Below are 26,987 nucleotides of genomic sequence, written 5' to 3' on the forward strand. Positions count from 1 at the left end.
GACACAAAGATAAATGCACATTTCTTATTCCATATGCTAGAACAAATTCATACAAGTCTTCATTCCCTAGTGCGCTTAGACTATGAAACAAGTAGAACGAATTAGCCAGGAAAATCAATGATTTAGCAAAATTTAAGTCGCCAATTAACACACGCTACTGGATAAACACAGCGACAGACGTAGGAAGAAATTATCTTCTGTAATTTTTAAGATAATATTATATCCTGCAGTTTATGTCATATTTATGTTATATTTATGTTATATTTATGTTATATTGGTTTATTTTTATGTCTTGTTACTTCAGCCCTTCACCCCTATTGAAGCATGGGGTGCCAACAATAGATCGCCATAGTCCCCTGTCCTGGGCCATCCTTTCCATCTAGCTCCAGGTGTAACCAAAGTTTAAAGTGGTTGCTATTGATTACCGTGGCCAGGTGCTTTTAGGTCGCCCTCCCTTTCTCTTGCCCTTTATCTCTCTCTAAATATATCTTCTCTCCGATCCTTTCTCATATCACTAAAAACTTGATAATTTATCGAATCTATGTTGTTTTTTTTATTCCCTTGTATTTTTCTTTTATCTTTTTTTTTTACGCAGACACTTGATCAAAATCATAGAAAGCAGGAACAAGCCCCAGACACAGACCGAGAAATACCGAGAGGAATATACAGTGTCCACGGCGGAACGAGATTTTCTCAACCACAAAGTAATCAGCTGTCGTAAAACATTTAGTTTAGTTTATCCTGTAAATTTTTAATTCATTTTAAATTTGTCTTGCTTTATAAGTATTAGACGCATTCCATCTGACCACCAGTCTAACTCCTCGCCTGCCTGGTCGTGAGCACTGGACTGTCGTTCGGATTTCTCGATGGTCCTGGGTTCATACCCTGCCCGCTGCCATCCCCCGTCGTCCTGCGGGAGGTTTGGACTAGGAAGTAAATTATCTTCAACTCTTAAGGAACATCCGAAACATGTCAAACATTTTACAAACATATTGCTTTCACGTGTGGCTCAGATATTGAGTCTGTCGGAACTGTTTTCACTTACACTAGAACGGGAGAATGCGAGTAGCTAGAAAAACAGCTTGCAAAATAAAAAAAATTATTGAACTGTAGATCACAATTTAGTAATGTCCTACGAACTATGCTTTCCTTATGGATTCAAGAAGCGCCCATCTTGATAATGTTGTGATCAAAAATACTCATAAACGTTTTGTACTAAATAAAAAAAAATCTGCAACTTCTTGAACACAGTTGACTGAATCATTAAAGACCAAATTTAAGTTGTGTGAACAAAATGCACCAGAGGAGGCTTTAGCTGAAGCGTTTCCAGAAGGTTTTTGTAATGTCCAAATGGGAAGCACCATCATAGGTTATGAACCCATGACCATCGAGAAGCCCGAACGACAGTCCAGTGCGCCTAGCAATTTATTTAAAAATAAATGGTGCCTTTTTATAATTGGAGTATTTGTTTAGTCAATTCTGCAGCCTTCTGGTTCTTAAAAATTTGAGAATATAGAAATGACTCTCTGGTCGCTATTTCTTGGGGTATTCCGTCTTCCGAGATAACGAAACAATATTGTGAAATAATGCTAATCGGCTTTTACAAAAGTACAATTTTGTTTTTCTACTTGGTCTAACTCCCCCCCCCTCCCCTTGGGCCCACGCGGGCTCTTATTGGTCATGACCCATGGAACCAAGCATAATGAAACCCCTACGCGCTATGGTTGCTACCTCACGGACTATGGACCCCTAATGGTCGTGTGCCCGGGTTTATTGAATCCCTTCGCACCATGGATGTTACGCCACCGCAAACAGGTCGAGAATTTGTGGTTTCACAGACCTGTCGAGACCTTAAAAGTAGAGTTAGGCCACAGTATTCGAAACAGTCGGACATAGAACCTCTTTTATTTTCGTCTAGGGATTAGGGTTACGTTGGTAGCGAAACGAAGATCAAGAGGCAATCGGCGCCGCAGATAACATCCGCCGAGCTATTGGAGCTGTCGTTTTCATGCAGTGGGCGCCTTCACATTGTGGCGTGAGGGGCAATGAAACGGCAGACGCCCTCGCAAAGGAGGGTGCTTTGGCAGCCACACACCTCGAAGCACCAAACACGTACTTACAAGCAACGGCACAAATCCGAGCACTCATTCATGAGAAGTGGTTAAAGTCCTGGGAGGAATCCGACAGAGCACGTGGTGTCTGGCAGCGCATGCGTCACCCAGATCGCGACGATCCATGGTGGCGACTGAGGAGGTCAGAGCAGTCAATTATTGCGCAGTGCAGAACGGAACACTGTCCTATTGGGGCATACTTTGCCCGGTTCCGCACGAACTTTGACTCCCGATGCCGTCACTGTGGAGAGAGCGTCGAAACAGTGTCGCATGTCTTGTACGAGTGTCCCCAGCTCCGCGAGCTAAGGGGGGACCTGTCTGTGCAGTCACTCGACTTGTATGGTAGCTATGAGGCACTACGCCGGACGGCTAAGTTTCTTGCCAGAGCACTACGGGAGGACTAGTCCTTCCTGCTCTGATTTTTCAATAGGAGTTCATCTCAGGTAACATGTCGGTGACACCAGGACCATTCATTTTAAAGACTTCTGCCGGATGACCATCAGATTCAGGCGCATAATGTCTTTAGAAATTTCCTTTTTCTTCCGCCCATTTCATGTTTCTTAACGTGAGGCGCCTCTGCCGCTGTGTCTCGTGCAGATAAGTTTGGACGGAGGTAAAACACAAATAACCAAATCCAATAACCCAGGCGAAAGGGCAGCACTATAAAGGTACTTGACGCTGATGAGCGATGTCAACCAAGAAGGTTAATGCGTAACGAAGGGAACCGTGCCATGTCAATATGTCAATGTCAATGTCGATAAACTGTCTACCCCGGAAACTCAAGCCGACCTTTCTCTAAAGCTGCCAAAAGTATTCTGTGTTTACTTTCGTTACACTTTAAATCCTAGTTTTGGTTTTACTAGTCGCGTCACAATCGCTAAGCTCAACTTTACATTTTTAATGAAACAAATAACTTTTAGCGCCAAATTCCTAATCCTGTCATAACAGTCCCTTTGTATTATAACAAGGTGTGTCATGGAGACACCAGCAGAAGTTGAGATATATACATATAACATGGGAAGTAGCGAAACCAGATTCACTTCTGAACTCTCTTGGAAGTTCATTAGGTCAACTCTGGTCAACTCTGGTCTCACCTTTCAAATCCGTTAGCATATGGCCAAGGATTACTTTGAGATTAAACCTCGTTCAACAGTATTCTCTATTGATGTCCTTACGTTTAATCCTGTAAACTTAGTACTATGTCATGTGAAGTACTTTCATTATTTTCTTAAATCTCGTCACGTGACCTGATTATCTCCCCCCCCCTTTTTTTTTTCTCTGCGTTTACCTTTACGTGAGAGTCAGCAGATGTGTGATTTACTGCCATTGATTCATGCGCCGACTACTGTAATGGTTGTAAACTTGTTTAGATCTAATATGTCTTTGTGGGGACAGCTTATCGCCCAATGCGCCAAACGACGCGGGAGCACCTTAATCGAAGTAAGTAAGTCTAATAAGAATACAATTGGAACATTGAAAACGTGCGAGCGTGGTATAAATGAAGAGGTTTTTCTTTCTTTTACATGAGACTGCAGTTGTACATTGCCAGGACATAGAAACTAATTACTGTAGCGACAACTTACGCCTAGGGAGATGTTTGTATGAACGTCACACAAGTTTATTTACATTTACATGAAGTTAAAATCTAAGAAGTGTAAATGTACTTTATAAAATAGCAATATGAATTTATTTCTAAACATTATACCTCATTGACAGGGACCCTTAATTGATTTAAATGGACCAGGAAGTGTTTTCTTTTTAATCAAGTTGAGAGAAAAAACTCGTCAAAGAGTCCAGGCCAAGAGAGGGGAGAGAGTGGACAGATTAATTCCTGCAACTTCTAGAAGGTCAGTCAGACATGAAAAGTAAAGTAGAGATAATGCACAAAACTTTGTAACATAACAAATACAATACACAGACCACAGTAACATAACAAATGCAATACACAGACCACAGTAACATAACAAATGCAATACACAGACCACAGTAACATAACAAATGCAATACACAGACCACAGTAACATAACAAATGCAATACACAGACCACAGTAACATAACAAATGCAATACACAGACCACAGTAACATAACAAATGCAATACACAGACCACAGTAACATAACAAACGCAATACACAGACCACAGTAACATAACAAATGCAATACACAGACCACAGTAACATAACAAATGCAATACACAGACCACAGTAACATAACAAATGCAATACACAGACCACAGTAACATAACAAATGCAATACACAGACCACAGTAACATAACAAATGCAATACACAGACCACAGTAACATAACAAATGCAATACACAGACCACAGTAACATAACAAATGCAATACACAGACCACAGTAACATAACAAATGCAATACACAGACCACAGTAACATAACAAATGCAATACACAGACCACAGTAACATAACAAATGCAATACACAGACCACAGTAACATAACAAATGCAATACACAGACCACAGTAACATAACAAATGCAATACACAGACCACAGTAACATAACAAATGCAATACACAGACCACAGTAACATAACAAATGCAATACACAGACCACAGTAACATAACAAATGCAATACACAGACCACAGTAACATAACAAATGCAATACACAGACCACAGTAACATAACAAATGCAATACACAGACCACAGTAACATAACAAATGCAATACACAAATATTCTTTCCAAAAAAAACGAAAAAAGAACACACAAAAAAAAAAAAAAAAAGAACATAAAAAAAAACAAGGTTACAAAGAGAGTTGTATGGGAACATAAACTCAAAATCGGCCCCTAAGTGGTCCACCCAAGCAGGTAAAAAGGCAGGTTTCAATATCTTCAGAAAGAACATCAGAATGAAATTCTATCAAAGACAAATGACAGAGAAGAATGGAGAAAGAAGGTTGACTGATCTTGTGTGGTGCCCCAGCGATCGAGCAGACCAAAGGATAGGTGAAAGTGAATGTGAAATTAGATGTAAACCTGGCCTAACTGTCTTATAATGAATATCTAATTGATCTTATTGTTTTGTAAAGGGCCAATCTGTTATTCAAATTTGGATAACCGACAATATCTTCTGTAAAAAAAAACAAATAACATGAAAAACTACTTATTAATTGTAAACGAATGTCTCCAGTATTGTTCTCTCTAAAAAAAAAAGTAAACATTTTTTGGGTGTGTAAATGTAGTAGTTAGTATGACGGATCTTACTAAACTTAGTAATACAAATGTAAAAAAAATGTTGACAAAAATCTAAAACCGTTTGCATAAATGTGTTAAAAGTATGGTTTATGCGTTGTATTTTATTAAAGAGTCTCCAGTGTTTGTTACTATTAATAGTGAATAGTTGTAAAAGTGGTGTATTTGTATGAAAAAACTGCTTGAATAGTTGATTTAAAAAATTAAATTGTTCGCTTTCAGAAAAGAAAAAAGTAGCCGTTGCATCAGAACTTTGAATTGTCTAAAATATTATCATGTCGGATTTGCACTATCATTTCAAGTTTACGAGATCTAAATGGGACGGGCGGACGTATGGACAGACATTCGACACAAAACTAATAGCGTCTTTTCCTATTTCGGGGGCCGCTAAAAAAACATACAAAATAATAACGAGATTGTATATTTATTAAATTAATAAAAGCAATAGAACAGTATATCTTTTTTTTTTTAATATTCCATAACTACATAACAGTGCGGCCATGACAGCAGCAGCCAATCATATGAACTCTTTACCTGATACCAAGATAGTCTGTGATCGAGTCATAGGGAGTCAAGCCAGGTCATTTAGAGATATACAAGAATCACTTCAACCACGTGACCAGGAGGAGGAGGAGTTAGAACAGGACGAACAAGACACAAGAACGAACTACAGGTAGAGTCTTTAATGTCTGTATCTTAACTAATTACAGTTAGTAGAAATTTTGATGGCTGTATTTTAACAAAGGACAGAGAGAAAGACTAACTAATTACAGAGGCTAGAACTTTTAAATCTGGATCTTAACTAACTACAGATAGTAGAACTGTTTTTTATTTTTACCTTTACTAACTATAGGTAGAAAATCGTGTATGTTTCTTAACAAAATACAAATAGTAAAAACGAATTAATAACAAGGCGTTGTCATAAGATTCAAAGAGTAATGAAGATTGATTTTTTTTTGTGTGAATTCTTTTAACCCATTTGTGACCTACCTGCCCAACCTTTGACCGCAGCTGTGCATCAGGGATTGGCCCTCTTTAGTCACACAAGAAGTTGCAAAGGAAACATATCGCCTCTCGAGACGTAAAATGCCACAGACAGATTTGTGACCTACTATACTATATACCTGTATGTGCTGGTACGAACTTCGCCGAGTGCAAAAGAAACGAAGCAGCATCAGTCAAGAGAAGGAAGAAGAAAACTGCCCTGTGAACTAGCCCTAAGTCAGATGTATATACATGCACGAACTGTGGCAAACTCTGCCGCTGCAGAATCGGCTTGATCAGTCACACCAGATTCTGCCCCGTCTCAAGACATTGATTCACCTGGGCGCATCCAATGTCTTTCGAGACACAAGGAGCCCTATATATATTTTGTCACGTTAAAGGCAGATAAAAAAGTCCATTAAAAGTCTATATATAAATTATGCTCTCAACCACTTAGCTGTCTTGGCCCTACCTTTTCTTGAGAGGCTCAGAGATACTAGATGTAAATATTCATAGGCACTCCTTTTCTTTCTATACCGTAACAAAGAACAGTAATCTAGAACTTTATAGATAATTTTACTATGCTTGTACCGGTGCAGTGCACAGAGAGGACAGACTTTATTGATTTAAAGATTTAATTAAACATGGTTTACATTTTAATAATCCATCTGGACACGAGGGCAGATCAAATGTGCACTAAGGAACATCATTTGTTTTAATTTAACTTGGAACGTTGTATTTTGCAACCATATAGGGCTTCTATTTCTTTTTTCGAATTATAGTTAAATTGGATAAACAAATTCAAAAATTAATGTAAATGAATATAATTAAAGGAAATATTTCCAATTAGAAATGTGGACAGTTCTAGCTGGACCTGTGTTAAGAGTCCGAAAAGTGGGCTTCTCAATTTTTCGAAGTCAATATTTTTTTTTTATTTATTATTAATGAAACACGTGCAAGGCTATTCATAACCTGGGAGCACTTAAACAAGGGGATATAACTATTATACCAAAATATCAAAGTAACATATTCACTCTCGCCATACCTCCCCCTGACAATTAGTGATATAAATAATAATAAAATGATTCAGTTAAACACATGTAGAACAAACACACGCAAACACACACACACAATGTCAAAGTCTCTATTTCTGTTTTCCCCTCAGGTCTTTCTCCAGGTTTTCTCAAAGTGTGGACAACTTCACCGAGCATGACGACAAACTGAGTGTCTTGGAGCAAAGAGTGAAACACTGGTTACAGACAGACAACCCTCGCGGGAAGACGCAAGTCACGAAACTCAGGCGCTTGGCAACACAAGTAATTGTTGCTTGGTTGTAAATAACATCTGCCTTATAATGAGCCCAGGGGCGTAGCTAGGAATTTTCCATCATTTGGGAGCCCAGGGGACTTGACCTCGTTGGGGGCACCTGCATTTTGAATAATATTTAACATTAAATGTAAAAAAATACTCATTTGGGGGCCCCCTCAAGGGAGGGCCTTGGAGGATTTTCAAATTCTCCCTCTCCCCCCTCCTCCCCCACCCTAGCTACGCCACTGAATGAGCTCTCTAGATAAATCGCGTTGAAGTAATTAAAATAGGCACGCTTCAAACAGGATCGCCCTTCCGGACCAAGTAAAAACATAGGACGTTTGGGCCACAAGGCCTTCATCAGCTACTAAACTAAGAAACAAAAGAAAAGACAAACAATTAACACAAAATAGGCTTTAGTAACTTATCTGTCCGATGTTTTTCTCTATTTAGGCAGAAAAGAAATGAGCTGCGTTGGTGTAAAATCAAGCGCGGGAAATCGGAAGGGGGCGGAGATGTCAGGCAAAGATGAATGGGGAAAAGGGGGTAGTGTTAGTCTCCATTTCATCTTAAATAAAAACGTGTTGGTTGTTGTTCCCATGAGGTTGAGCGTGCTTTACATGTAAACTCGTTTATTTTCAATGTGCAGACTGATGTTTTTATATTGTTGTATAGTAGGGATAAGGAGTTCAATTGTACCCCCTATAATGTGTTTAATTGAAGTGATTCGAAACAGGTTTAGTTGCAAAATCTCGAATATCTCTAAGGTATTTTTGGTGCCGTGTTTTTAATGTTCTGCCTGTGTTTCTAATGTAGATCATTTGACACCTTGAGCATATTATCGCATATATGACCTCTCTACTATTACAGTTACTTTGTTAAAATAAGTACCTGTACAGTTCAGTGGCTAGCCTGTCGTCTCCCCGACGAGGAGGCTCGAAAGCTCAAATTCGAATTTAAACTTAGCAAATTGTTTGTTTAATTGGTTTTGAAAAGCTTTTTTAAAAACTCCTTCTCCCCCCCCCCCCCCTTCCAAGAACAAACGAAACAAAACAAACAAACAACTCATTCACAAAAGTGATAAGACCCTAGCACACTCAGGAAACTAAAAGCATGAAAACTGCGCTAATTAAAAGCAAAAATAAAAATATTTCCATTCGTATACAATCATTATTGTTAGTTTAGAATAGTCTAGATCTATTAAAATTTAATTACATGGCGGCATGACTGATTCCAAATAATTAATACAAATTCACTCAATATATGCTTTGTTTTTTTAAAAGCTGTTTCTGAATATTTTACTCATTAACTTTGTATTTCAGGATTTAGATCTTCAGCCTAAGCCTGGAAACAAAGTGATCGTTAGGAGAAAAGGCAGAAGTCCACAGCCTCCTTTTGACAGTGAATCTTCTTCAGCAGAGTCGTTAGCAAGGTTAAAGGATACCCCAAGAACTAAAGTCGTAGACCCAAAACTGTCTGCGTACAAGATTTTACTGTCTAATTAAAGCACACTTTGAATGTTTATCTAGTTTGTATAGTATAATATAAATTTGTATAGTATATGTCATTGAGAATATATGATGTGCGCAATGGTTAGGTGATATCCAGTACTTTTTTTTTAATGAACAGGATACAAGAAATCTATATATCAAGACATTTGGATATAAACTTATTGCTGCCATTTGTTAAAAATGCACTATATCCCAGTATATGGACATAAACAAGATGTATAAATGACAAAGTTTTAGTGATATAATGTTGATAAAACTAAAGTCGTACTTTACAAACAAAATATGATTTATGATTTCTTTGAGATTGTGGTCTGTATTCACCATGAACCAGGAGTTTATTTTACGGTTTGTTATTTACACAATAAGAGGAGTTAATTTTGTGTAACAAGAAAAGATATATTAACAAGATTTTATGTTGACATTATTGGTATAAACATGTCAAGTATTTATATTTAATGTGAAAATGTAAAAAACAAAATAAAGAAAAATAAAATATACTCAGATTCAAATACAATGATTTATTTTTTTAAATACAAAGAAAATAAAATGCTTAACTGATTTGAATTTGAGGTAAAAAGAATAATACCAAAGACAACTTTCTGAAGTTTTCATGAGTCTCATTAGCAGATCAATGTGCGTTCTCTACATCCGGGGACAATTGCAAAATTAAAATGTGTTTTTTACATCCGGGGACTAATGCAAAATTAAAATGTGTTTTTTACATCCGGGGACTATTGCAAAATTAAAATGTGTTTTTTTTACATCCAGGGACTATTGCAAAATTAAAATATGTTTTTTTATATCCAGGGACTATTGCAAAATTAAAATGTGTTTTTTACATCCGGGGACTATTGCAAAATTAAAATGTGTTTTTTTTACATCCGGGGACTATTGCAAAATTAAAATGTGTTTTTTTTACATCCAGGGACTATTGCAAAATTAAAATGTGTTTTTTTATATCCAGGGACTATTGCAAAATTAAAATGTGTTTTTTACATCCGGGGACTATTGCAAAATTAAAATGTGTTTTTTTTACATCCAGGGACTATTGCAAAATTAAAATGTGTTTTTTTACATCCAGGGACTATTGCAAAATTAAAATGTGTTTTTTTCATCCGGGGACTATTGCAAAATTAAAATGTGTTTTTTTACTTCCGAAGACTATTGCGAAATTAAAATGGGTTTTTTACTTCCGGGGACTATTGCAAAATTAAAATGTGTTTTTTTACATCCAGGGACTATTGCAAAATTAAAATGTGTTTTTTACATCCGGGGACTATTGCAAAATTAAAATGTGTTTTTTACATCCGGGGACTATTGCAAAATTAAAATGTGTTTTTTTACATCCAGGGACTATTGCAAAATTAAAATGTGTTTTTTACATCCGGGGACTATTGCAAAATTAAAATGTGTTTTTTTACATCCAAGGACTATTGCAAAATTAAAATGTGTTTTTTACATCCAGGGACTATTGCAGATCAAGGAGCGTTCTTTACATCCGGGAACTATTTCATGAAACTGACCAAGACAAATAAACTCACTATTTCACGAAATGACCGTGAACAAATAAACTCACTAAAATCTTCTCTCACATTCACTTTTTTTTCTCTCTCTCATATTTTTGTCCGCAATGAAAGACAAATCGAGAATAAAAGATGCGGTTGGTTTGGAAATAGCAGCAACATGCATTTAAAGATACAAAAAAAAAATAGCTAGCTATTCCAAACTGAATAGGAACTAGGCTAATTTATTCTATTATTACAGTAGTCTTCTACTTTTCCCAATCACCTTTGATCTATGGCATTGTCACATGTGCTAATTATTTTCATCCATTCTGTTTCTTACAGAGCGGACAGAGTTATCCCAATCTGTTCGAAGTTCCCTTTTTCGGCTTTTATTACTGCCCTTTCCTACTACCATATATATATATCATGGGCGTAGCCAGGGGGGGGGGTTCTTGGGGTTCAAACCCCCCCCCGAAATGAAATCCCCCCCCCCCCGCACAGCCGCGTCAGTTTTGAGTTGAAAACCCTCTACCAGGGGGTTTTGAGTTTAAATCCCCCTACCAGGGGGTTTTGAGATTTAAAAAACCCCTATCAGGGGGTTTTGAGATACAAATCCCTCTACCAGGGGGCTTTGAGTTTAAAACCCCCTACAGGGGGTTTTGAATTTTAAACCCCCTACCAGAGGTTTTTGCAGTTAAATCCCCCTCTTCTATAAAACAAAACAAAAAAAATGCAAACAACAATCCCCAAATTCCAACAACACAGTTGAGGAAGATTTTGATTTTAAAACCCCATCCAAAATTTACGATAAACTCCATCTTCAATATAAAAAAGCAAATTACACACTCAAAATTCTATGAGCGTAGCCAAAGGGGTTTTGAGTTTAAACCCCCCCCCCCTTTCCAGTTGGGGTTTGAAGCTAAAAAGTATCTCTTCAATATAAAAAAAAAGCAAATTACACACTATAAAATCTATGAGCGTAGCCAAAGGGGTTTTGAGTTTAAATCCTCCTCCTCCAGATGGCTTTTTCTTTAAAGTTTAAAACCCCTCCAGATGGTTTTGAGTTTAAAATTCCCCTACAGAGCGTTTAGAGTTGAAAACCTCTCTCTTCAATATTATTTTAAAGCAAACTACAGTCACCAAATTCTATGATCGTAGCTAAATGGGGTTTTGAATTAAAAACAAAACAAAAAAAAAAAAACCCCAGAAATCTGATTTGACGAAAAAACTTTCCTTTCCGATATAAAATCTAAAACGAAATACAGGCATGTAATTCCAAGAGCGTAGTCAAGAAAGGTTACAAATTTCTACCAGTGGCTTGGGCTCCATTAATTAAGTGTGAATAGTCTTCTGCCGAAATTGAAAATCATTAAATGTGTCTCAACAAAGATGGCTAAGACAGATTTTAGGAGTCAGTCATAGAGATCGGGTCTAAATCAAAGAAATCATATGCCGAACTGGGAGTCGAATCCTTAGTAAGGTTGTGACAGAGCGTCGCATGAGGTTTTGCGGGACATGTTTTCCGACAAAATGAATTACGCAAAATAAGAGTTGCGGAAACAGCTTGCCGGAAAATGCGCCGAACGGCGCAAGAGGGTCTAAGTCAGTAAGAATAGCACATTAGGTTTTTGAAATAAAACTTTTTAATAGCAAGATAATGCACTGTAGATACCTCAGACTATGCATTTTGTTGGCTTTCAATACCAGAAATAGTGCTCGGCGGCGGGGCTTCGCCCCGCGCTGGGGGAGCGCTGCGAACTCCCCCAGACCCCCTTGCTAGCAAGGGCGGGGAGTCTACAATAAACAATAAACGTCTTCCGAACGGTCAGAATGTAATAAAGATTAATTATGTACACACACACATATTTTTTTTTCGCGGGGGGGGGGGGGGGAGGTCGGGGGGGGGATCCCCCCCAAAACCCTCCCCGAAAAAAAATCCTGGCTACGCCCATGATATATATATATCCTCAACAACCTGCTTGTTTTTTTTTTTTTTTTTTTTTTTTTAATTATTGAATTAGTTATTGGTGGCGCTCGGTATTTAGATACAAAAATCATCTAATTACCGAAAAAAACAAATATCTGAGTTGAAATGTTTGAGCCAGTCCTTTAGAGGGAGTAAATATGCCAGAGAAAAAAATCTTTTGAATTAAACTCCTGGAGCTAAGCATGAATACAATAAACACCTGAACATCATCTTTTGTATTGGCTAGAAATGCTTTGGATCTGAGAACATATTTCACATATTATTTTTCCAATTTTATCACTAACACTTTGTTAAATTGTACAATGCGATCAAATTTAAAAAATATTTTTAAAATGTCAACATACACTTTGAACCAATAAGCACATCTGTGAACACGATTAAAGCAATACGTTTTCCTTTCTATTATGACCTTGTATTGTCTAATGGATATCTAATAAAAGAGAAAAAAAAAAAAGCTTTCACTTTTGGTAGCGCAGTATCACTAATCTCCCCTGACAAAATCTCTGTGTTTGTAAAGGATCACTGATCTCCCTTGACAATATCTCCGTGTTTATAAAGTTTTTCTAATCTTAATCTGGGGGTTCAGAAAAAATGTAAATGTTTAAAAGGCCGTAGATCTGAGTGTTGACAACGGTGTTGACATCAGTGTTAACGAAGAGGTTAACATCTGTTAGTGATATTTAATCTAAAAAGATATATAGGCCAGCTGCTGGGTACTTTCTTCAATACTGTACACTCTTTACACTACTAACATGAGAAGCATCTATAACTCAAGTTTAATTCCTTAAATTTTCTGATGATTACTGCAACAGTCGGTCTTATTGTTCTTATTTCTTTGTCTTAATCTAACTCTAGTTAAGTGAAGTTCTACATTCCCACAGATTTCTTCATTCGTGAAAAAAATCATAACCAGACGATAAGTTATTGACATTTTTTTTCATGAATTCATTAGAACATGTCTTCATCGAATGCCATTTGAATATATATATTTTTTTTTCTGTCATTGCCTTTCCTATACCTCAAACATACATTTAGTAAAATAATAGTAATTAACACCAAAGACCACTCAAGCTAATCAGGATACAATTTTATATGTGCTGCTACTTGTGTCTCTGAAATATGCAAAAGTAGAATAAATAAAATCACTAATTAAATACTTAATTGTGTATGTGGGTCTACAAAACAAAAATTAAAATAATTTTTATTGTTATTAAATAAATCCTTTTTTTTCGGGGGGGCGGGGGGAGGGGCGTGGGGTATTCAGCGTTACGAAAGTTCTAGAATGGGTACGCATTGGTCAAAAGTTTGGGAAACACTGATTTATGGCATACTTTCGGAGTCATTGTATTGATCAATAATAAGCAGCTTTATATTTTAATAAAAATGTTTGATTTTATCAATAGCGTAGATAAAAAATAACTACTGTAAAAGCAAAGTAGCCCCTTGAGGTATTTTATGTACTTAACATTAACTTGTTTATTTACAGGAAATATAATATTAAAAAGTACCATTACACTCACGACAGCATGCATAAGGTCGAACACTACACACGCTTACAAGGATAGTTTGTGTGGAAACACAAACTCAGAATCGGCCCCCGAAGTGGTCCAATCACGGAGGAAAATAAAAACAGTAATCAATATTTTCATCAATAATATCAGAAGCTCTATATTAAAAACTATCAAGAACCACAACTCAATCTTCGCCAATACAAAAGACACGTGTACCTATCGAATGTTTTGCCGATATCATTATATTGTTAGGCCTACTAACGACATGATCCCACATACTACGGAGATACGAGCGTGTATTTAAAATTTTTATTATTATTTCATTGTTGATGTTGATGTCCAAGAGCTGAGCCGAAGGCTCTTCGAGCTCTAAGTTTGAAAAAAAAACTGTTTGGACGCCAAACAGTAAAAAAAAAAAACCTATGAGAACACAGTACTGTTTGAGAGAGACCAGAGTCAATGCCTATGTAAAACATTGCTGTTTCCAATGCCTTTGGCCCAGACGCATGCTTGGCTGCACATGGCCGAAGGCCGAGGGCACCGGGAGCCTCCGCCATTTTCCTTCGTTGTACCAAGCTAGCTGTGCGGGAACCGCCATTGATGTAACGGTCCCTTTGAGGAACAGCGCATGGATGTGGGACGTGTTCGTGGGGACTTTTTTACAACCCCGCCCGTACAATGGGTGGACTCTCGTCTACCCGTGGGCATTCCCACGGGAGTCTTGTGTTGCTACCCATTTAGCCTAGCCACTTCCTCTAATGGCCGTTTCCACGCGGGCGCCACGATGAGGCAGGGCAACGTGCCCGGGTTATTTCATTGTTAATATTAGACTAGGATGTAGATTATCTTCTGAATGAAAATCCGAAACATGTAAACCATTTTACAATCAAACATTTTGACTTCATTTATAACAATATAATCACGTTGTATTTATGTAAGACAACACAATCTTGTAATCTGCGTCTCTAACGTGTAAGAGGCTGAAGAGAAACTTTAACATTAACTTTTAGCTTGTAAATAGAATGTTTCTCAAAATGGAAAATATATAAAACAATTGTTAACTTGAACTACTGCAACTAACAACAAAACTTTTTCTTTGTTCAACACAAACTCGGGTAATTTTTTTTTTTTACAGAATATTGTTTTATCAAATACAGTTACGCTAGAATGAGATTCTTCCATGGAATACAAAATGACGATCGAATCGATGCAAGCAGGTTCCCTTAAATATATTTTTTTTTGGTTTTGCTTTAATGGCATAGTTTCCTAAACACTGAACAGAAAAGAATGTTAGGAGCTAGAGAAAGAAAGAAACAGGGAGAGAGTAAGAAAGAGAGAGAGAGAGAGAGAGAGAGATCGAGACACAAAGCACCAGCATAAATAAACTCTTTAAGAAAATTAGGGCATTATCCGCCTAGATAAAGAATGAGAGCGAGAGAGAGAAGTACAGGTAAAGTCATGCCAGGTCGAAGTAATTAAGTACTAGTATTTACACTACAAATTTGGTTTCAATTCCAAATGAATTCAAGTTTCTTTGATTCGTGAACTTGTAGATTCCACTAATGATGTGAAGCATACATTAACCCATATACTTCTTATCATATAGTCTTTTAACGCTTCATGTCTCTAGGTTTCCAAAAACAATATCTTTCAAAAGTCAAGTTCACAAATAAGTAATCAGTTTTTTAACCCTATCCAGCCTGATGGGTAGTAATCTTCCTCACTGAACCCTTTGTATAAATTCGAGCCCTTCCGTACGAAGTCTTCATAATAAATAGTGATTCCGTTAACTAGCCACGCGATCCACCAGCCAAAAGTGCCGCCGGTTAATATCACGTGATCACAGCCGGACAAAATGGCGAAGTGATATTCAGTGCTTCCGTTTGATAACAACTGTACGCTTGGGTCATCCAGATTGTTTTTACACCACGGCATGTCGTCACTGGACACCAGGAAGGTGATATTCTGTCCCGGCAGAAGTGACCTCATTTTATGGAACGCGTTCGCAAAGAACGACTTATTGGCTACTCCGTAGCCCCACCTCACGTACACCTCTTCAAGCAAGTCACCGCGCCTGACGTGGACTCCGACGAGGACGTGATTCTGCAGTCTGCTCCTGTAAGCTGCCAGCACGGCATCCCTCTCTTTCTGCAAGGTCAAGTTCAACGTGAATTCCCGCCTAATCTCATCTTGAACGTTTTCAAAATACTTCCAGCTCTGAAGAGCTCCATAGATTGACACGTTGGTTTTGGGGAGGGTCGTTAAATTTTGTTCAAACGTAGCATACTTGATTTGCTTTTCCACTAACCACCTGGGAAAAGAAAAATAGGAGACATTAGAATTTGTGTCCAGAAGTTATGGTCAATTTTTTACTTTTTACAAAGCTTATATCAACTCTGTCTGTCGGCCTTCTGGTACACTTCTTGTACACGTTGTTTCCCCTACTTCCCAGTCTCAAGTCTAGTTGAAACTTATCGCGATTATTCATTGTTCCTAAAGAATATGAATCAATTAAATAGTAACCGGTTAGTCAGGTAAATGTAGTTACTGCTTTTTTTTCGTAGTTTCTATTTATATAAGCCATTTTTTAAAGGCCTTTTTATATTTTGCTTGTTTCAATTCAATTGTTTAAATTTGCATAAAAATATACAGTACAAAGTCAATTCATGTTTCACGAAAATATTAAGTCCACTGGTACATTGCAAATCCGTAAACACAATGTTGGCGCATCAACTCAATATGTTAGTGTGTTTTCAAATGTTAGAATAAGTTAGTAGGGTTAGTATTAGTGAAATAAATACAATAAAAAATCTAGGCTGACATGATCAGTTGTAAGTTTGTATCGCGATCATTACTAGTCAGATAATTCACAGTTGCTTACTCAATTAGATTCTTCTGCCTTGTTTAAAGTATAATTAGATGTACATTGTAGAGTTGATTAGAAAATCGTATTCCTGAAAACAATAGTACGTTACTGTTGCCAACACTTCTAGTGCTAGTTGCCTCTTTATTCCTTTAGACAAAATTACTTCAAATGTCCGGGAGTCAAATGCAAACATTATGTTCTGTTTAATGTTTGCTTCCATTGTTGTTTTAGTAGCTTTTTAGTAGCTTCAAAGTTTACTATTTGTGGCACATTTCCTGAGCTTTAGATGAATGGTGTCATGAGTTGCCTATGCGTCACGGTGCCTCTCTGAATTTGGCTTTTTGATCTAAAAGAGTAATAGGCATTATATTTATCACCAACTCATTTGCTGAAGCTGTTGAAGAAAATATAATAGCCAATAGTGTTCACTGTTTAGAAAATCTATTTCTGATTTGTCCTCGAAGTTAATTCACAAAGAATCGGTACTACAAGGCAGGGTGGGATTGAGATCAGTATACTACACACCTTGATGAATTGACTTTCTAGGCTGAAAAGACCGATTTGTCTGAATGTGTTTAACTGTTGGACATCGTGGTGTTTTATTCAAACATTTATGTAAAGGGCTATATTTTGTCATAGGAAACAGATCAAATGTATAAAAAAGCAAGGTTACAAAGACAGTTTGTGTGGAAACACAAACTCTAAATCGGCCCCCGAAGTGTTCCAAACAGGCAGGTAAAACGGTAGGTTTCAATATTTTCAGAAAGAATATCAGAATGAAATTCTTTCAAGTTCAAATGACAGAGAAGAATGGAGAAAGAAGGTAGAAGGATCTTGTGTGGTGCCCCAACGATCCAGCCAACCAAGGGATAAGTGAAAGAGAAGGTGAAGTTCAATGGAAAACTGGCCTAACTGATGTCTTATAACGAATCTCTTATTCAAAGCCTCAAGAATAAAAGAACATTTCCGAAAAAGAAAAATTCCTTAAGTGCTCCATTGTCATGGTGTAGCGCTGCCGTTCACGCGATAATATGAAAAACTACTCATTAATTGTTGTTTTAAATTATTTTCGTCTTATATGCATACTAAATAGATTTTTTCTCTTTAGAAATAAAATTGTGAAAAAAAATTTATGCAACAAATCTAAAACCGTTTGCATAAATGTGTTAAAATATGGTTAATTGTTATCTCGCTTATTAAATATCCACATGCTCTTATGACTATTAATAGTGAACAGTCTTTAAATTTGTGTATTTTTACGAAAAAAAAAACTGCTTGCATAGTTGATCTAAAAAAAATATTTTTCGCTTTCGGAAAAGAAAAAAGTAGCCGTTGCATCAGAACTTTGAATGATCTAAAATATTATGATGCCGGGTTTTCAATTTTGTTTTCTTATTTACGAGTTCTAAACGGGACGGACGGACTGATGGACAGACCACTCAAAACTAATTGCGTCTATTCCCCTTTCGGGAGCCGCTAAAAGGGCACTAATGTTCACACAGGTACATTAGATGAATCACACTGTACAGACGAAGCAAATGACCAATAGATTAACCATGAAATCAGTCAATGTGTGTTCTTATTGCACTGACGGATTGGGGAAGGGGATGGGCAAATTAAAGTCGAGATATCACGAAATTCGTAAATGAATTCTAGACTTATTTTAATAATATATACTCATTATTTATATTTTAACCTTTTTTTAGATTATGTCGCCCCCCCTGCCAAACTTTAGTATGTTGGCCGAATTATTTGGGGGGGGGGGGAGATTGAATCAATCCCCCCGCCCCCCGTCCCTAATTTTTCGAGGCTTTAAAATGAAACTTCGACCAGTTTTTGTTTAGAAATAATACACTGATCATCAGAAAAGATATTTATGAAAGACTCTGAAAGAAAGACAGGGCGAGCTATCGAGGTTATTGTTTAAAGTTTATAGTTGGTTGTTATAGATCAATTCACGCTGTCAGTTGAGCTACACTAAGTATTCAGTTATAATAGATTGAGCAATGTGATTTATTTGAATTTATTCATTTTCTGTGAATTAAGTTTTAAAGGATTAAACTTCAGACGGCTTCGATATTGATGTTTGTGTCACTTCAGTGAGCTAGTCAAAGAAACACCAAGAGTGTGGCCTTGCATGGGGAGATTTATATAATACAAACACATCGACTCTCAAAACAAACAAACTCTGGACTAGAAAGTAAAACTCACTTTGAAGTGTCAATATTTCGATTCACGTGCGAGATCTGAAGTATATTGCTCATCAAATAGCCATCTTTGAAAATAGGAACTCTCTTGAGTGCTCTGGCTAGGCCCACAACAGCGGCGTAGATAAACATATTGTTGCCCAGTCTCCCGAAATACGTGCCGGTTAAGAAAAGTGTTTCGTTAGGTGCCGCCCTTGGTGTCGAGTCGTTGTGGTGTACTTGCTCAGGGGCGTCAACTCTTGACGAACCTCTAGCTACGTTGACGTCTGTGTTATTAGCCTCGTTCTGAGGTCGTGCTGTCTTGACAACTGATCTCGGGAATTGTGTGGTGGTATCATGGCTGAAATATCGAAAATTTTAAGTGAGAGGAAGATACTACGCTGGAAAATAAATGTCTTTTGATTATAAAGTATTGATAGTAAAGTATCCCTTTCAGATTTTGCGATCTAAAGGGCAGATGATCTGTTTCTAAAGTCAACGGTTAACGAAGGTGTCATGTGTCACAACGAGGAACCGCTTTTACTCTTCACCAACTAAAGCTGCCCTGCCTCATCGCGGCAAACGTGTGGAAACGGTCGTGATAGGGGACAGCTAGGCTAAATGGGTAGCAAAACAAAGCTCCCGCGTGAGTTCCTAAGAGGGTGCAAGAGCATCCTGTTTGCACTGTGCGGGGATATAAAAGAGCTCCCACAACATTTGTCATTGTCTAGGCACCATTCTTCAAGGGGCCGTTATATAAATGGAGCGCCCCACATGGTTAGTCTGGTAGATAAAAAGAAAAGGGCGGGGGCCCCGGTGACGCGGCCTCCGGCAGCGTCTCTAGTTTGCGAGTCCGGAGTGTCCGTGCCACAAGTGAACGCAAAACTAAACTAACCCTGAGTCTCCCCCCCCCCCCCCCGTCAGACAGGACGGTGTATGCGAGGTGTACACCGTTCATTCAGGCCGGTAGAAGAGAGCTGTTTGTTCACTTTTGTGGGCCTTAGGGTTCTAGGTGCGATGCACAACTCTATACGACAATTTTAAATGGACTCAGAGGCGCCCTAAAAATCCCAAATTTCAAATTCCTACTTCCCTTAAAAAGTAAATTTCGGTCATTTAAAAATAAATGTCACAATATTGTGTAAGACCCGATTTCTGAATTCTCTTGACACACCTTTGGGTACAAATGAAAAGTATCAACGCTGAAATTGTATAACTCAATATTAATAAGGCTTTTCTTCAAGTTCCAGATACATGAAGTGTAGCTTCAGTTGCGGCCTACATATCAACACATACATAACCGTTGTCAGTCGGTGGTCGATTCAGGTTCTCTTTTCAACGCCTACGTTTGTTATCGGCAGTGGATTTGATTTAGGACGCTAATTTCGTTTTTTGTGACCTTTGCTAGAAACAAGTGCCACGTTCATTTATGAACATTGTTTTACTTATAGTAAAAACTATATTTAATTTGATCTGATAGATTAACAACCATAATTCTAGTATATTTATGCGATAGTGTTTTCAGGGCATCAAATAGCCCTCATAAGTCTTTGGTCACTTTAAATCAACAACAATATAGAGGGTACTTTGACCAATGTCTATCAAGACTTGCATTAGATATCTAAAATAATAATAATAATAGAAAACTAACAACTTACTTAAGAATGTCGTTATCTGCAGGTAAAATGTGCAGTAGATTTGTCACGTTCTTAGTATAGGATGAATTTGATGAATATTTTGATTTGTTCCCCTTTATATCTGGAATATAAAAGTTTAAATCAACGGATACCTTAAAGATCAGAATTCTATAACGTGGCTGTTGCCGGAAGTGTTAATTGATATAAGCACTCCACAACCTATAAAGGGCCTTAAATAGTCTCTGACAACCAGTTCAACTCCTGGACTTGCTGTTTGTCTGAAATATTAGGCAGGGCGAACTGTTACTATTGACAGAAGAACTAATGCGAAGAACTGGTGCCTGCAGTGGGCGCCTTCACATTGCGGCGTGAGGGGCAATGAAACGGCAGACGCCCTCGCAAGGGAGGGTGCAATGGCAGCCACACACCTCGAAGCAACAAGCACGTACTTACAAGCAACGGCACAAATCCGAGCACTCATTTATGAGAAGTGGTTAAAGTCCTGGGAGGAATCCGACAGAGCACGTGGTGTCTGGCAGCGCATGCGTCACCCAGATCGCGACGATCCATGGTGGCGACTGAGGAGGTCAGAGCAGTCAATAATTGCGCAGTGCAGGACGGAACATTGTCCTATTGGGGCATACTTTGCCCGGTTCCGCACTAACTTTAACTCCCGATGCCGTCACTGTGGAGAGAGCGTCGAAACAGTGTCGCATGTCTTGTACGAGTGTCCCCAGCTCCGCGAGCTAAGGGGGGACTTGCCTGTGCAGTCACTCGACTTGTATGGTAGCTATGAGGCACTACGCCGGACGGCTAAGTTTCTTGCCAGAGCACTACGGGAGGACTAGTCCTTCCTGCTCTGATTTTTCAATAGGAGTTCATCTCAGGTGCCTGAAGAGGCAAGAGTAGGCAAGTAATCACTGGCTGGAGTAGGAAAACTCTGAATACTAACCTGTGCGACATTGCGGCTAAATCCAAACATATGAAAGGTTTCAAAAGTGAACCCTGGGGAAACTCAAGAGCCGGTAATCTATAGGCAGCTTGCAGCACACAGTACTATACAATCAGGGGCGGACTTAACAAGTTCGGGGCCCAATGCGAAACGGATTGCGCGTTACCCCTTCTGGATAGGGATAAGAATAATAAATGAGAATAGGATTTTGTATCAGAAAATAAATTTGTCTTTGCATGTTACTAAGTACAAAATGAATATCAAATTAACATTACTTTACCAGCTTTATGTGTAGCAAAGTCATACAGTATATAATTTTAAAAAAATCTGATTCCTACACAGATCACGATCAAAAACAAGAATCGCCAAATTGCTCAATCTATCTTCGTGTATTGTTGACCTCAAGTAATTGAATGACACCCCAATACGACAATTTTATTTTCCTATTTTTCAGAAGATTTTTTAGTAATTTCCATTTCCATTAGTTCCTGGAAAATCAGGAGGCCACGGGAACTCTGTTTTCAAGTTGTAATGGTTTGATTCAATAATTTACACCTAGAACTAGCGCGGGGCCTATCAAAGTGCGGGGCCCAGTGCAGCTGAATAGATTGCCTAAGGCCGGTCCTGTATACAATGGCAGAACATCGAGGCAGGTGATCATTGGCGTAGCTAGGGTGGAGTGAGAGGGATACTAATTGAAAAGTCCCCCCGGACCCTTACTTGAGCGGTCCCCCAAACGAGTGACGGAAGTTTTTTGTAACTTTCAATATTACGTCACTGCCGTGCAATCTTGCTTTTCATGTTGTCATATAAGTTAGTGACCCTGTTGCATGTATTCCACAAAGATTAAATCTTTCCGGGGGGGGGGGGGGAGTACTTTCAAGGAGTAATTTTAATTATATAGTTTTAAGTTACATATTTAGTAAGTACATTATCTCATGTCACGATGTCGAATGTCAAAATGCAAGGGCCCCTAAATTGCATACCGGTGATCCCAAACTGTATCGGCTATTTCGCATCACCAAAGTGAAGTCTACATCTGGTGTCAGAAGCTATGAATGAGAAAAAATGTCTTTTCATCACCCCTCCCCCCACCCCACCCCCCAATATCACCACAGTCAATCATCAGTTATCTTGTTTTCTCTATCTTATAGTCTAAATAAATATCTCCAGTCCAAAGATTTTTTTTTAGAAAAAAAAAAAGTATATATAGTGAAATAGAACTAATAGAAGTATCTAATGTATTTTTAAATGGGAAGACTTTTAAATGTTCAAAAAATAATGATTTTACCAGATTTATAGCCAAAATTACGGGGTCCAATAAATGCGGTTCGGTTATAGAAATAGGAGTACAAAGACTCATATAAAGAACTTTGAACTAATTTTGTTTTAATAATACAAGCAATAGTAGCAGTGTTTTTTTGTTTTTTTTGTGACGGTACTCACCAGCACGGCGTACCGGTACTTTTTTCAATGTGGGGAAATATTATTACTTTTCTTGTATTTTAATGTTTATTACTAATTTATTAGTTGTTAAAAGTTAGGCAATCCATCACTGAGTACCGGCACCTTATTTTTGTTTAAAAAAAAGTACTGAATAGTAGTATTTATAATATAGTAATACTAAACTCAATTACTTAATCGAGAAATCAGCACTTTTTTTTTAAAACCTTAATTAAACTTTAAAAAAATTATTATAGCTTTAATATAGTGCTACTTTCATGCTTACAGCATGCTCGGAGCGCTTTGGTTCAATCTCATTTGTGGACCGGGGGGGGGGAAGGGGGTATCTAGGAGTTGGTTTTCCGTGCTGCCTTTAGGCGCTCAGTAACGCAACTCTGCCCGAGTCGGGTGTCAATCCTCGAGCCCCCATCTAGGTAGCCAAGACAAGCCAAGATCAAGCGCACTTAGCCTCTCGACCACGCTTCCCACAAAAATTAATATAATAACATATCTTTAGCCTTGATGAACTGGTCGAACTACTTCAATCTAAATAACAACGTACCATTAAGACCCGTCTGAAATGTCTGTGGAAGATGAATGTCCTTATGTTGTGCTGTCCACAGAACATGTTCCATTTTGTTTCTCTCAAACTTAACCAACAGACTTTCCGACTTTAGAAATGTCAAAATTCTAAAACTGATCGAAATATAAACCAAGGCTAAGACTCCACACACTAGAAACAGCTTTAGTTTTTTTCTAATGAATAACAGGCGAGTCATCGTGACCTTTAGAGTTCTAAGAAGTCAAGGTCATTCAATATGATTTTTTTTTTTAACGAGCAAGAAAAAGAGACCAAGAAATGAAAGATGGTAATCAACATTTACCAACAACCAGCATTGATTCAATTACGAAGTTATTATTATCAACTATAAGTCGACGGCTTTGTCTGCATAGTTTATAGCAAAATATGAGGGTCGGAGGCGGGTCTGCATGGTCATGTTAAATACAGCAATCTTTTATATTTGGAATCAAAGACAGTGACTTATTAAAAACCACGTGACACCAAAAGATGATCATGTTCGCTATCCCACGAAATACAATGTCTTGGATTGAATCACCAAATGAAATACTGTGAAGATTCTATTTAACCCTATTCTTTTTTATTCACATTGAGAGTATAGAGATACTATCCGTGTCATCTGAATAGAATTGTTATTTTCTTATTAACCAAAACAAGAAAAAAAAAATAATGCTAAGTTATCGCACACAAAAAAATAGAACTGCATCATTGAAGAAATGTAACCCGCTCTAATTACTGGTAGATCTCAAACATACAGAGTCACAGAATAGTATCTTGTGTAGTAACATGTTTTTGAATTTTAACAATCTCTATATGCGTGACAATTCTTTTTTGTTCTATAGGCGTGAACGCCAAGCAAATCCAATCGCTTGAATATATTTTTTTAACCAATAAAATTGTTTTACAGTCAAATATTTAACATTTTAGCTGTTTTAGTTGAAAAAACGAACACAAATATATTGTTTTGACAAGTAAACTAGCAGAACAGCAGTAAGAATACTAGAATATGAAGCAGCGAAACTTTTAGCGAAAAGGAACAAATGTTAAATTGAAATACCACCATCCCAACGAGGAATGATATAAAAATAAACAAATATGTATCCAATCCACATATATTTGAGGTGGAAACGGCTTTGAATGACATATATATATGTATGTCTATTGATTTCATATTTAGGTTATCTCAAATCTCTTGGCTATGGACATTTGAGAGACACGGTCATTGATTGGCTGAATAAATTCACGAGTTGTGCGCTAGTGATCTCTTTCATCCGCATTGATTAACTGCAGTGGCGGCCTTAGGGAGTGGTAAGTGGGGGGCAACGGCCCACGCCTGAGGAAGGCCACGCGATAGGAGATTTCTTTGTCACCGACATCTTCGAAAACCAAAATAGTTCTCATAAACTAGGACTTGTTGCTCAATACATCCTGGCATCTATATGATACCAATTACCTTGTAAGCAGGGCAGGTCCTAGCGATTGCGGGGCCCTATGCGAAACTGATTGCGCGGGGCCTAGTTTGTGTGGGAATAAGAATAATGAGCGAAAATTAAGATTTTGTATAAGAAAAAAATTCGACTTTGAATTTTATTCATTCTTTACTAAGATAAAAATTGCGATCTGTATTTTACGAACCTTGTAACCAATGACATATTTAAATGCCAGTGACTATAAAACTAAATAAAGTATTGGAACTTCCGATTAAGGTAAAATTTGCCCGATTATTACATTTTATTACATGAAAGCTGAAAATGCTTTTTTTTCTTTTATCGCGCGTAGGATTGGCGTTTTCCGCAATGAATGACACCCACGTATGACAATTTTGTCTATTTTTCTGGAGATTTTTATAAATTCAGGAGATTTCCATGAGTTTTTGGTATATTTTTTTGCAATTTAATAATTTCACCTTGAATTAGCGCGGGGCCTATGAAAGCGCGGTGCCCACTGCGACTGCGTAGGTTACAGTGGCCTAAGACCGGCCCTGCTTGTAAGCTCTTAAAACAACATTTTTGGTTTCGAAATACCGTTCAGTTTTGGTAAAGACAGCATGGTAGGAACTGTACATTCTAAGAGTATATCACTGTTTAACCTTTCACCTTGTCATAGAAGAAACAACAACACGCGCAGCCGGAAGCAACCAATCTAAATTATTAATTTCGTAAATTAAGAGTCGTACAGTACTATTACAGTATAAAATGAAGTGGTACTTATCCAGTAAATGTACTGTAACTTTAGTCCGACATAGACAAGAAGGGACGAGACTCACGAGGCTGTGTGAGAAGGATTCCTTGTTTTGTACTGTGGCCCAGCTCGTAGAGTTATTTCGGCCAATCATCATCCAGCAAGTTTGACGATAGTGTATTCATTTTTATCCAATATGCAACTGTGTATAAAGATCGTGTGAAAACCCGTGCGTCAGTTGAAAAAAATAAACGCAGATTTTTGTTTTTTTATTACATAGTCGGGTCTGCGAAAGTCAATGGACCACTGTAGTTACTATCGTACACATTGTTTTTACACCTAAGACTAAAAACATTATTTTCTTTTCCTAGTAAGTTGTTTGGCGTGAGAGCTACTTGAGGCCAATTAGCAAACGAAAGCTGCTGTGACTGGAAACAAATTGATAATCAAATTCATCTGCACGAGGTTTCTGTAAATCAAGTTAATTTTTGTTTGTTTGTAAAATGTATTTAAATGTTTCTAATGTTTCTTGAGACTTGAAGATAATCTACTTACTAGTTCGAATCTCACGCATGAGGACGGGGGAATGGGAGCGAGAAGGAAACGAACCCGAGACCATCCAGACGACCGAACAACAATCAAGCGCGCATACCACACGGCAAGGAAGCCATCCTTATGTGTTAGCGTGGTTGGATTAAACTCTGAAAATGTCCAATGGTAGCGCAATGGATGACTTGATGCTAGAAAAAGTAGAAAAGAAAAACTAGCTTGGCCCGCAGTTCTATAAAAATTTTTGCGAGTGTTTATTACCATACCAAAAAAAAAACGCATTTCGTGGGAGAACAAAGAAACTTTACACGCCAAACTACGGTCAATTTTTAGGCATGGTTGAGATGCTTGGCAAATTCGACCCGAGAAGAACATCTTCGACGAATTAAGAACGCCGAGGCGTGCGATCACAATCTTGGATATAGGATTGAAAATGAGCTTATGACGGCATATATTCCCGTAG

The 26,987-nt window shown here is 37.8% G+C and overlaps 2 protein-coding genes across 7 annotated transcripts in view; one reads left to right on the forward strand and one right to left on the reverse strand.

Annotated features, from left to right (window-relative positions):
* Positions 1-9,636, forward strand: part of LOC106065552 (uncharacterized) — a 52,125-nt gene extending 42,489 nt beyond the window's left edge. For all 6 annotated transcript variants that reach the window (XM_056042016.1, XM_056042011.1, XM_056042013.1 and 3 more), the window contains 5 exons: positions 596-704; positions 3,828-3,958; positions 5,818-5,997; positions 7,474-7,624; positions 8,939-9,636. In XM_056042016.1, coding sequence (XP_055897991.1) covers positions 596-704; positions 3,828-3,958; positions 5,818-5,997; positions 7,474-7,624; positions 8,939-9,121 — 754 coding nt within the window. In that variant the 3' untranslated portion in view covers positions 9,122-9,636. The remainder of the gene's footprint in view (positions 1-595; positions 705-3,827; positions 3,959-5,817; positions 5,998-7,473; positions 7,625-8,938) is intronic.
* A 4,957-nt stretch (positions 9,637-14,593) lies between these two features.
* On the reverse strand, positions 14,594-24,891 carry LOC129928453 (galactoside alpha-(1,2)-fucosyltransferase 2-like). Its single transcript, XM_056042938.1, has 4 exons — positions 23,777-24,891; positions 20,841-20,940; positions 19,208-19,543; positions 14,594-16,441 (listed from the first exon to the last, which is right to left on the reverse strand). Exons 1-4 carry the CDS (start codon positions 23,991-23,993, stop codon positions 15,808-15,810), a joined length of 1,287 nt encoding a protein of 428 aa, XP_055898913.1. The 5' UTR covers positions 23,994-24,891; the 3' UTR covers positions 14,594-15,807.
* Between the last annotated feature and the right edge of the window lie 2,096 nt (positions 24,892-26,987).

This window comes from Biomphalaria glabrata, chromosome 9, assembly GCF_947242115.1.
Source record: "Biomphalaria glabrata chromosome 9, xgBioGlab47.1, whole genome shotgun sequence".
Taxonomy (NCBI): Eukaryota; Metazoa; Mollusca; class Gastropoda; family Planorbidae; genus Biomphalaria; species Biomphalaria glabrata.